Here is an 11,793-nt window from a genome sequence, read left to right as displayed (position 1 = left end):
GAATAATGTTGTTATTGCTAGCGTTGAAGAAAGAGGGAAGAGAGGAATTTAAAAATGATATTAAGGAGAGTGGAAATCTTTGTCACGTTTCATAGAGGGAAAAGAGACAAGAGCAGTTTCATTTAGTTAGCTGGGAGACGAAATCTTGAATGGGGTGAGTAGCTGTGAGGTGAGTCTAGATTGTGGTGTTTTTGTTTATTAATTTTCTTTATTTTAAAAATTTTGATTGCGCCACTTCCATATTGTTAAATTGAATTATAAAGTAAATTATAATTTTCTCATTAGCCAAACAATAGAACAATGTAGCTATTCCTATTAGTATATATTTGGTTGAAAGATTCATGTAAACACTTTTTATTTTCTTGCAATATATTGTTTTAAAGTCATTTTTGTTCCTCGCATTTATAGAATGAAATGTTTTCAATAAATGTGCACAAATAAATACTTATTAACAAAATATTCTCTAAACCTGTTATAACTATGATGTTGTTAGCTAAAGGTGTAAGGTTAATGGGAAGACTAATATTCTTCAGTTTGGTTTAATAGTTCTTACATTTTGGTTTTTGTGTATATTTTTGGATTATTTCTTTATAAATTATATATGGATTTGTTAAAATTGTAGGTTTTGAGTATGTAATTTATAGTTTAAATGTCGAATTAATTTTTGTAGAAATTAAATTTATTCATATATTCAAAAGTACAATATAAACCATTAAAAGATATATTTACACCGTAAGGCGTTTCCCTTTCAAAACAACTTCCCTTACTGTCATTATGTCACTCTCTACTCGATTCGATCAAATGTTAGATGATTGGAATGTTTTAGACCATTAGATACACAAACCCTTTTATTTAGACAACTAACTACCTAATAACTAATAACTATCTTACTAAACTAATCTCTCTTGCACCAAGCTATGATATACAAGGTCGATTTGCAGGTCTCTGTTGCGACCCTGAGCCAAATGCCTGATATACAAGGTCGATTTGCAAGTCTCTATTACAAGCCTCAACAAATGTTGAATGTGATCCTCCTTGGTATCAGTTTGATTCCAATAAAACGGTTACCATCGGGACATGGTCTGTCATCGGCAACCTTACAACATGAGCATGAGCATGCTTGATATACAAGGTCGATTTGAAGGTCTCTATTGCAACCCTGAACCAAACGTTGAATGTGATCCTCCTTGGTATTGGTTTGATTTCGATAAAATAGTTACCCTAGAGACATTGTTTGTCATCAGAAACCTTACAGCGTGAGCCTGAGCCTGAGCCTAGAAAAGGAGCCTAAAACTGCGTGTGTAATGGAGGAGAGCATGGCGATTTTTTGAGTATGCTTCTGAGTATTTTTTTAACACTAGCATAAATTCAATGTACTTACACTCTGCCAATATTTGATTCTTGTGGGTTATACTTTATATATTATAGTTTGCAGAATTGGTATTATGTATTTGATTTTCTCCTTGCATATGAGAGAGAATCCTTTTTGAAATTTATTTTCTTATTTACTATACTGTCGTTGTAAATTTTTCCATGCAACTATTTGTGTGTTTTAAACTAGGCTTATTTTTGTGCTGATTTCCACATACCTGCTGGAGCCGCTAAATTTTGTGCATTTCTTTTTGTGTTGAGCTTCATTTACTTGCAGGAGCCCCTTGAATGCAATGCTTTTCTTTATTCTGTTGAACTTTATTTTTTAGCATGGATCCAATTATTATTATTAATTTAAAAAATTAATATATAAGGTAAACATATATAAAACATGTAACAATACTCTTAACTATGGAGTTTCAACTCCATTTTACATTTACTCTCAATTTACTATATAGATACTTAATTTCTAAATAGGTTTTTCTACAATACAATGTGCCAATACTATGGCTTATTGATACCACATGCCCAAAAAAACATAACTCATATTCCTATGACACTTTAATTAATTTATTTAATTAAAAGGGTAAAAGAGAATAATTATGTTTGAGATAAATCTCATGTTATTACTATTAAAACTACTATTGAGAATATTCTATAATATTTCATAGAGATTAAATCCTACCATCCACTTAATAATTATTGGTAAATAAATGAAAATTATGGAAGTGTCATTCTGAAAAAAGGCTCCTACTTAATTAAATGGCTCATAAGAGAGGCAAAACACTTACCATAGACCTCTTGATATGACATTGCAACTCATATTCATATGAAACATGTTCATATAACGTTTTTTCAATTAATCAATTTAATTAAAATAGAAAAAAAGTGCATAATCACTTTTGAAATAAATCATAACCCTTAATATTTGACTATCACTAAGAACTTTTTAGAATATTGTGGGGACATTAAATATAATGATTAGTAATTAAATCAAAATTTTGAAACCCCTATTCCAAAATATTCATGTCTCATATATACATGCCTATAAACGTAATAAGCATGTATCATGGTTTGCATACGTTAATTAGCTAGCACATCCATATGTCGATGGACACCAATATTGTTGCAAGCCATGGTGCAAAGGGGGGAGGCACTAACCTAAATATGTTTCCCAAACACTTTCCCACAAGATGCTTTTATATTGGAATATGAGAACACATGGTGAGTGAATTTTGTGAGAGGGGCCTCTTTAATTATCAAAAAGGAAAGGCATAGTAGGTTAACTACTTTTATATAGGTACTTATTTTATAAGTGGTATTACCTTTTGGTTAAAAAATGCCACATGTTTTTACAGGAGCAGTGATGGATGATGTTGTAGCTAATGCAATCCATTCAAATCCAAAGTATGGAAATAATCAAATAACAAAACCCACTAGAACTTTCTCAACATCTCGGATAAAGAGCATATGATGTTGCAACTAATGCAATCCATTCAAATCCAAAGCATGGAAATAATCAAATAATAAAACCCACCAGAGCTTTCTCAACACCTCGGATAAAAAAAATCTCTATGAAAATATAACCCTTGAGAATTATCCTAAGTCTTCAAATTCCTCAACCAAAAGAAAACTATGAAATTGAATATATTGATATGAATTATGCACATTGTCTTGGGTCTCAAGAGACCTTCTCATAATGAAGTTCTTTAGATACAATACTTCAAGACGCCCTCATTTGTTTAACTGTACTTAAAGAGTAAAATCATAGTTAAGGGGTTATGTTTAATGATTGTTTAAAGAATTTCATGGATAAATCTAGACTCATATACATTTTTTAAAAGAAATTGTTATCATTTTCATACAGTTTAGGATTTTTAATTTTTTAATTGATATGGGCAATGAAGGTCCTTCTTTGTCACCAGGCCCTGAACACATGGGCAATGAATCTGGCAAGACGGACCCCTTTACTTATGCAAAAGGAAAGAAGGAAAGAAATTGTAGGTTAACTATTTTAATACAGCTTTTTATTTTATAAGTGGTCTTACATTTGGTTTAAAATATGCCACATGTTTTCACATGAATAGTTATGCATTATGATGTGACTAATATGATCCATTCAAATCAAAAGCATAGAAATAATCAAATAACAGAACTCACAAGACCTTTCTCAACAACTTGGATAAAGAAATGCTCTTTGAAGGCATAACCCTTCAAAAGTATAAAAGATGCCACATGTTTTTACATGAACAGTGATGGATTATGATGTGACTAATATGATCCATTCAAATCCAAAACATAGAAATAATCAAATGACAAAACTCACTAGACCTTTCTCAACACCTCAGATAAATAAATGTTCTTTGAAAGCATAACCATTCAAAAGTATCCAGAGTCTTCAAATTCCTCAAACGAAAGTAAATAATGAAACTAAATATGTTGATATGAATTATGCACGTTGTCTTGGATTTCAAGAGACCTACTCAAAACTTGAATCTTTTGAACTCAAGGATGTTGAACAACAAGGGTCTACCTATCATATGGTCCTCGTACAAATTCATATTTTCATTCAACGACCGATATGAAACTCAAGATAATTTTCATTAAATTGTTTTGGAATGAATTTTCTCAATTTTAGAATTTTCGTGTTAACATATTAAAATTGCTTCCATGACTTTAATTGTGAGTCTATTATTTGTATTTGCATATTATTTTGAAAAAAGATTGTGAAATCAAGCTTTGATATCCCTTATTCATGTGCTATAGAAGTTCCATTTGTGTGGGGTTTTAAGATGCATTCCATGAAATTCCAGATTTCATCAAACTTGATCCTACATGCTCAAACTAGATTGTTACGTTAGAAAAAATCTATGTTTGGTCTCTCGTCATGTCAATGGAATTTGAGATATTGAAAGTCATTTCAAAAATTTTCTGACTTTATTTAGGACAATTGATTTTGGCTTTTATTGCCAAAATCTATCATATGTAATAAGTTAGCTCAGAAGGAATTGAATTTGCTAATGCTGCCTCTCCTCTCAATTGAGGATGGAAAAAGAAATCCTGAAAAACAATGAGATTCCAACTGTATGATGACATGGTGCAGTCACTGTTGGCCAGTATGCATTACGGTTTCAATTTATTGATTTTTTGTATTTTTCCCTTTTGTTTTTTATTTGACTTATACAACAGAGAAACAAAGCTCTTAATAGTTTGTATGCTTTCACAATGTTTCAAATTGTTGAACTTGTTTTGAGTATTAACCACATCTATGATTTTTTCTCCAGATGTTGCAGTTGCCACTTTCAGTGTTAATGCTACTCTTTCCTACTCTTTTGTATGCTTTAAAAATGTTTCAAATTGTTGAATTGGTTTTGAGCATTAACCACATCCATGATTTTTTCTCCAGATGTTGTAGTTGTCACTTTCACTATTAATGCTACTCTTTCCTACGCTACTGCCTTACGACGTTTTGATTGAAACATTTGGTGCAATTGCTAGTAATATAACTTTAAGATATAAACACTTAGATTTGTATGGTAAAAGGAGAAAAAGATTATATAAATTTTGAATTAAAATATCACCAAGATATAAGGATGAAGACCTTTAATTTTTAGAGTAGATGTTGAAATGTATATACAATACAATGTAAAATGCATGAATAAGAACAAAATAATAAGTAGAATTTTTTGGCAGCAAATATGCACATATTATGAAAGGTAATTTGAATAAAGAAGAGTAGAAATGACCTCCGAGTAACAGAGATAAATTCAAAGTAAATGCATATAAGGTACAATGTAAAATAGTTAAATAAAAACCAAATAACAAGTAGTTTCTATCGGTATCTAAGATGCACATATTATGTGAAGTAATTTGAATCAACTAAGAATATAAATGCACTCCAAGCAACAAACATATAATCAGTAAACGGATATTATAATGAAAAAAAAAAAGTAAAAATATACAAAAGTCATATTTATGTCTTTCTCAATAAATTGAATGTAAAAACCTCATACGTGATCTCAACAATTTATAATTTTAAATTATTAAATTTAAAAAAAATAACATTTCAAATATTAAATATCACTTTGATAAATTTCATTGCTTAAGACTTTATAATTTTAGGTTTTTGATTTCGAATTCTTTAAATATCACCTTCATAAGTATAATTACTTAAGAGTTTATAATTTAGGTTTTAGATTTTAGGTAGTTTAAATTATATAATATTGGGGTTTCCTAATATTTTATGTAATTTGAATTTTTTTATATTATTAAGTTTTTATAATTTAATTTTAGTTTTGCTAACTTTTTTTTTTAACTTTAACGGGTATGTTTTTTTTATTTATGTGGAAAAGAGAGAGTGGGGCTTTGCCTGAGCAGCCCTAATTACATCATACTTGTTCAGCAGAAACTGCTTTTCAATCTTGACATTAGCATGGGATTTCTACAAATCTGTCCTCGTTTATGAAGAGCAGCCCTTTATCCATTGCGCTCCCTTTGTTGGCCATCGAATCCGCTTCACTATTTGAGCTTCTGAGGATATGATAAAATTTGTAGGAAGCAAAGGCAAAGAGGACTCTTTTCAGTCTTTCCAACGTTCTGTTGAGGCCTGCGTTTCTGAATTGCTCTTCCGTGTTCAGCTTATTTATGAGAATCTCCGAGTCTCCAAATACCTGTATATCTTTGATCCCTTTCTCTCTAGCAATTTGACATGCTTTGAGGAGACTGAGAAGCTCCGCTTGATTATTGGTCTTCAGGCCAAGGCCCCAGTAGAAAGAGTCACGGGAAACACCATCTGGGGAATAGATGATCCCTCCGGCACCAGAGGGACCGGGGTTTCCTTTGGACGCCCCATCGAAGAAGATTGTGTGAGTTTTTTGAGCTCTCCACCAGTGCTGAAATGTTTCATCAGAGTCTCTCTTTTTCCAGATTGGATGCTCTGTTTGAGGAGAGAGGAGGTTCTTTCTGCTTTGAGGTTCAAGAGATCCGAGCCACCTCTTCTCAACCGGCTGAAGCGTTGTGTCCTCTTTGTGATACTGCAGCTGGGCCGCTTCTAGGAGGAAAGTTCTGGCTTTTGCTGCTACTTGCAAGGGAGTGTGATTCAGGTCATTAAAAATCTTCTGGTTGCGAGCCAACCAAATCTGCCAGCAAACGAACTTGGGCAGGGCATTCCAGACTTTGCGCCAGAAAGATTTATGAGGAATTCGATATGGGTAAAGGTGACTCCAATCTGCAAAAAGATCTGAGACAGAGATCTGAGTGGGAGAGTTCATGTGGAATTCTTGGAGCATGAGATCCCAGACTTCCTTGGCGAACAGACAATCAATGAATAGATGTTGAGCAGTCTCAGCATTGCACCTGCAAAGAGCGCACCTGTGAGGGCCAGCAAACTTTCTTTTTGCCAGATTGTCACCGGTAAGAATCTTGTTATGAATCAACGTCCAGAAGAAAAAGTTGACTTTTGGGAGTGCTAGAGGCTCCCATACGTTTTTCCAAAACGCAGCACTATGCTTGTTGTTTCCTGTTGTCTGGAACACTTTGTAACCTTCTGCTGTTGTATATTCCCCAGAATGACCCCAGCCCCATCGATCTTGCATGGAGCGGTGAATCGGTGTTGCGTCTTCCATCAGATTGAGCAGACTGTTTAATTGTGTTTGCAGGTGGGCAGGGGGATCGTGGATTGCCCAACCGGCCCATTCATCTCTTTGATCCCAAGCCGAAATGTCAAAAACGCTTAGCTTGCCGACTGATACGAGCCAGTCTCTTAAATCGGAGATCTCCTCGTTGTCAATTAGTGGATTTCGCCCCATTATACGATCATGCCAGAGGCGAGTGTGCTTACCATTCCCTGGTATCCTGTATGCATTTCGGTTGAAGAAATTGCTGCTCTTGTAACAGAGTTTCCACAGCAGCGTGCTGTTGGCAGTATATCCCAGCTGGAGGTTTCTGAAATCAGCTTTGTTAGTGTATTTTGATCTCAAAATGGCACTAACAGGATGCTTTGGTTCTTTAATCATCTTCCACAAGATTTTGCTACCGAGGGCAAGGTTGACCAGGGAGGGGTCACGTATTTGCAATCCTCCTTCATCGATGGGTTTTTTGACAGTATCCCAGTTTACCAGGTGCTGTTTCTTATCATTGCCCCTGCCTCCTTGCCAGAGGAAGTCTCTGAGGAGAGAGGAGATTTGATCCATAACATTTCTGGGGGCGAGCAAGAATGCTGCTTGGTAAATTATTAAGGCAGACAGCTGAGATTTTATTAAAATGACCTTGCCTCCTTTAGTTAACCAGAATCCTCCCCATTTCGATATTTTGGTTTTGAATTTGCTTATTATGTCGCTCCAAAGCGACCTCTTGTTCACTCCTGAGATTATGGGAAGCCCAAGATATCTGATCCTGTCCCATTGGGAGTGCCCTTTGAATCCAAGAATATTAGCTATATTGTTGAGCTCCTGTTGATCAGTGTTCCAGCTGAAGACTTCGCTTTTTCTTTCATTTACCAAAGCTCCTGAGACTTTGCAGTAGTTTCTGATGACCGTGTCGAAGGCCTTAGCTATTCTGGTTGAGGCACCTCCCAAAAGAATCGAGTCATCTGCAAAGAGTGCATGATTCAGAGGGTTTACTCTGCTGGTGGGTTTGAGGCCCGGAAGGGATCCTGACATTCTTTCGGCTTCAAGTTTTCGACTTAAAGATTCAGCCATTAAGATGTATAGAAAGGGGGAGAGCGGGCATCCCTGCCTGATGCCTCTCTTAGCTTGGAAGAAGTTGACTGGCCTGCCATTAATGAGGGGGGCTATCCATGGGTTATCCGTGCAGGCTTTTATGAGATTAACAAACTGAGGAGAAAAGCCAAAGGAGAGCAAAACTTTGCTGAGAAATGTTCTGTTGACTCTGTCAAACGCATTCGCCATGTCTAACTTTATGAGCATACCTTTCTCTTTTCTCTGCTTGCTTGAATGTATGGTCTCCTGCACTTGAATGACGTTGTCCAGAATGTGCCTGCCTTCCACGAAACCTCCTTGGGAACTAGAAATAATCCGAGGGAGCAAGGGCTTTAATCTGTTAGCCAACAATTTTGCCAAGATCTTGTAGGAGGCATTACATAACGATATTGGCCTGAATCTAGCGAAAGTTTCTGGGTTGGAGTCTTTGGGAATCAAAGCTAAATAGGTTGAGTTGGTGCTGCCACCTACTTTAGCTTTTTTCAAGAATCCCCGTATCATCTTTTGTAGATCATATTTAATGATGTCCCAGCATGCTTTGTAGAAATGAATGGTGAATCCGTCAGGTCCGGGGGCCTTGTCGGATTCCATGGACCAAATAACTTTGATTATCTCTTCCTCCGAAACCGGTTTGCAAAGATCAGAGTTGTCCTCCGGAGAGATGAGGGAAGGGATGTGAGTGAGAAATTCTGCTTCATCCGCTTCTTCACCTTGGGCATCCAAGCTGAAAAGATTTTGGAAGTGTATTTCAGCTGCTTCTTTGACTTGTTGGAATCCCTTGCAGGTTTGGCCCTCCGATGTCTTTATTTCTGCTATATAGTTCCTTGACAATCTGGCTCGGTACTGCCGGTGGAAGAAAGAGGTATTGCGATCCCCAGCTTTTAGCCACAAGCTTCTAGACTTTAATCTCCAGTACTCTTCCTCTTTTCTGAAGGATTGGAAGGCTGCTCTCTGAGCTTTTGTTTCCATGTCCAGTAGTTCTTCATTAATGTTTTTGCTTTCCATGTCGTTTTGAAGGGTGTGCAGTGCCAGGACTGCAACAACTCTTTGGGAGGTGGGGTTGGGGGCTGGTTTCTTGATCCAGACCTTCAGAGCTTTTTTGGTGAGTTTCAGCTTTTGCTCCCAAACGAAGCTTGGAGAACCTGAAATGGAGGTGGCCCAAGCTGCTTTCACCGTCTCAAAGAAGCCCTCCCTTTCGATCCATTGAGGAGAAAAGCGAAATGGAATGGGACCCAAGTCCTCTTCATCTTCTAGACAGAGCTGTATTGGCTTGTGGTCAGAGGACAGCTTGGGCAAAATTTTTGTTGTTATGATCTTCTTATTCATGAGGAGAGAGGTTTGCACTAGAAAGCGATCCAAACGGGCAGAAATGTGTTCTGTCCCAGTTCGATTGTTTGACCAGGTGAAAAGTCCTTGAATTGGGTTGAAATCTTGCAGATCCCATTGCTGAGCGAGCTCTTCCACTACGACAACCATGGGATCCTTGGAATTGGTGCCTCCTCTTTTCTCTTTGGCTTTCAAAACGATGTTGAGATCTCCAGCAAGAATGATATTGTTGGGGGTTTCCTGCTCTAGAAACGCTGCCAGAGAGTTCCAGCAGTCTCTTTTTTCAGAATAATTGACAGGAACATAAAGATTGACAAGAGAGATAGCCAACTTACTTGCGAGGTGGATTATTTCTGTGAATATCCAATGTAGGGTCTCGTGAGTTTTGATCAGCTGATATTTATCTTCGGTCCAGAGAGTTGCCAGTCCTCCCGAAGAGCCCCGAGCGCTGACCGCTATGCCTGAGCTTTTCTTCCATTTTGACTTGCTGATTTCTAGCAGAGCTTGTCCTGCTATCTTTGTCTCTTGGAGCAAGAGGATGTCTGCAGGTTCCGACTTTAATAGGTCCTTTACTGCTTCTATTTTTGCGAGGTTCCCCAGACCTCTGCAATTCCAAGAGACTAGCTTCATTATTTACCTGTGAGCGGGGTGGAGCCACCCTTGGATGACCTGGGCCTGCTATTTCTTCCGATCGTCATTTCTATTGTGGACTGGCTTCCTTGTGTTTTGAGCCTTTCTGCTTCTTCTTCTCTTTTTTCCTTGCGGGATTTCCTTCCGGCTCTTTTTAATGGGCGCTCAAAGAATTCTTCCTCTGAGGACTCTGAGCTTTCGACTGCCTTTTTCTTTGTGACTTCTGCATAGGTGGGGTTAGGGGGGCTGCCTTGGGAGGCTTCAATCTGGATGGCGACCCCTCCCTCTTTGCTTGGAGGAGGGGCTTCTACATGATCCTCGTTTTCCTGAGCTTTGTTCGGTGGATCAGTCTGTACACCCTCCGTTCCTTTTGAGATTTCTACCGTTTCCTGAGTTGGAATGGGAATGTTCCTAGCTCCTGTTGCTGCGCTTTTTCCTGCATCTTTTTTTGCATGGGCTGTTCTCTGGACTAGGGTCCATTGGTCCCCGATATGTTTTTCAGATTGCTCCTCTGCTCTCTTCTTACAGTGCTTTGCGAAGTGTCCGTGACCGTGGCAGTGTCTGCATTTAAAGGGGAGCTGTTCATAGTCGAGCTCTTGGACGTGCGTCCAACCTGCCACCGTGAGCTTGATCGCTTCAGGCAATCCTTCCTCGAGGTCCACTTCAACACAGATTCGGGCGCATGAGTATTGGTCTTTTCTTACAGCCTGATCTATGTATTTGCCTAGCGCGTTCCCGATGATCTGGAGCGATTTTTGATTCCAGCAGTGAAGAGGCAGATGAGGGAGTCTCACCCACACCGGCACGGCAGATGGGACGTCTTGGGAGGGATCGAAATCTGGAGTCCATTTGTTTAAATACAGGCCCTGCGGCCCCATGAAGTAGGGGCCATTTCTGAATATTAAGCTTCTGTCTTCCGTGTTTTCAAACACAAAAACAAAGTACCCTTTGCCCACAAAGTAGCTCTTAACTCCGTCTTTTATCAGAGGTTTCCAGTTTCTTTGTGTCCATTCCTCCACGGATTTGGGGGAAGGCCATAAGCCTGTAAACTGGCCTATGAGACCTCTTTCTGCCAGGTTCAATGCCGCTTTGCAGGTATCCTCCTCTGGCAGGGCAACTGAAGGAATCGTATCCATTCTTTTGATAAATTTCTGCTGGAATGCAGAAGGAGGGCGTTTTGTCCCGGATGCAATCAAAGATCTGAAGGCAGAGACTTCGGGAGGCGGATCAGCAGGGGGGGCAGAGCCCTCAGGAATCTCCATCTAGCTGCGAGAGGGGAGGGCGAGGCTGTGCGCAGGGGCGCAGCAGCCAGGGCGGCGCTGAATGGCTCCCAGAACCCTAGCTTGCAGAGCGCAGGGGGGGCAGTGCGCAATTTGTTAACTTTAATTTTTCATAAATATTATCATTAAAAAAAATTATAATAATATTTATTATAAAAAAACTTATAATAAATATCATATTATATTTATAAATTTTTATTGTATATTCTTAAATTAGTTTATAATATTTTTTTTATAAGTTCATAATAGTTAAATTATTATAAATAAATAATATCTCTTAAAAAATATAAATTCAAATTATCATTAATTTTAACAATAATATTCAAATTCATATTGAAAACTCTTGTGTTCAAATCTTGTTTTATCCCCTCGGGTGAGAAGCTTAACATGATGAGGATGTAGTCTTACAAATCTTAAAAAAATATATTCAAATTCATATTGAAAACAATATTATTAATAATATTTTT

General features: G+C 37.6%; 1 protein-coding gene across 1 annotated transcript; it reads right to left on the bottom strand.

Moving 5' to 3' along the window:
* Positions 1-5,798: 5,798 nt before the first annotated feature.
* LOC149156568 (uncharacterized) lies at positions 5,799-11,308 on the bottom strand. Its single transcript, XM_089444790.1, has 2 exons — positions 10,054-11,308; positions 5,799-9,958 (listed from the first exon to the last, which is right to left on the bottom strand). Exons 1-2 carry the CDS (start codon positions 11,306-11,308, stop codon positions 5,799-5,801), a joined length of 5,415 nt encoding a protein of 1,804 aa, XP_089300916.1.
* Between the last annotated feature and the right edge of the window lie 485 nt (positions 11,309-11,793).

This window comes from Pinus tabuliformis, chromosome 9 (genome assembly GCF_031772625.1).
Source record: "Pinus tabuliformis cultivar Carrire ecotype Pingquan chromosome 9, CPIR1, whole genome shotgun sequence".
NCBI classification, from domain to species: domain Eukaryota; kingdom Viridiplantae; phylum Streptophyta; class Pinopsida; order Pinales; family Pinaceae; genus Pinus; species Pinus tabuliformis.
This window is presented reverse-complemented; position numbering and strand designations above follow the sequence as displayed.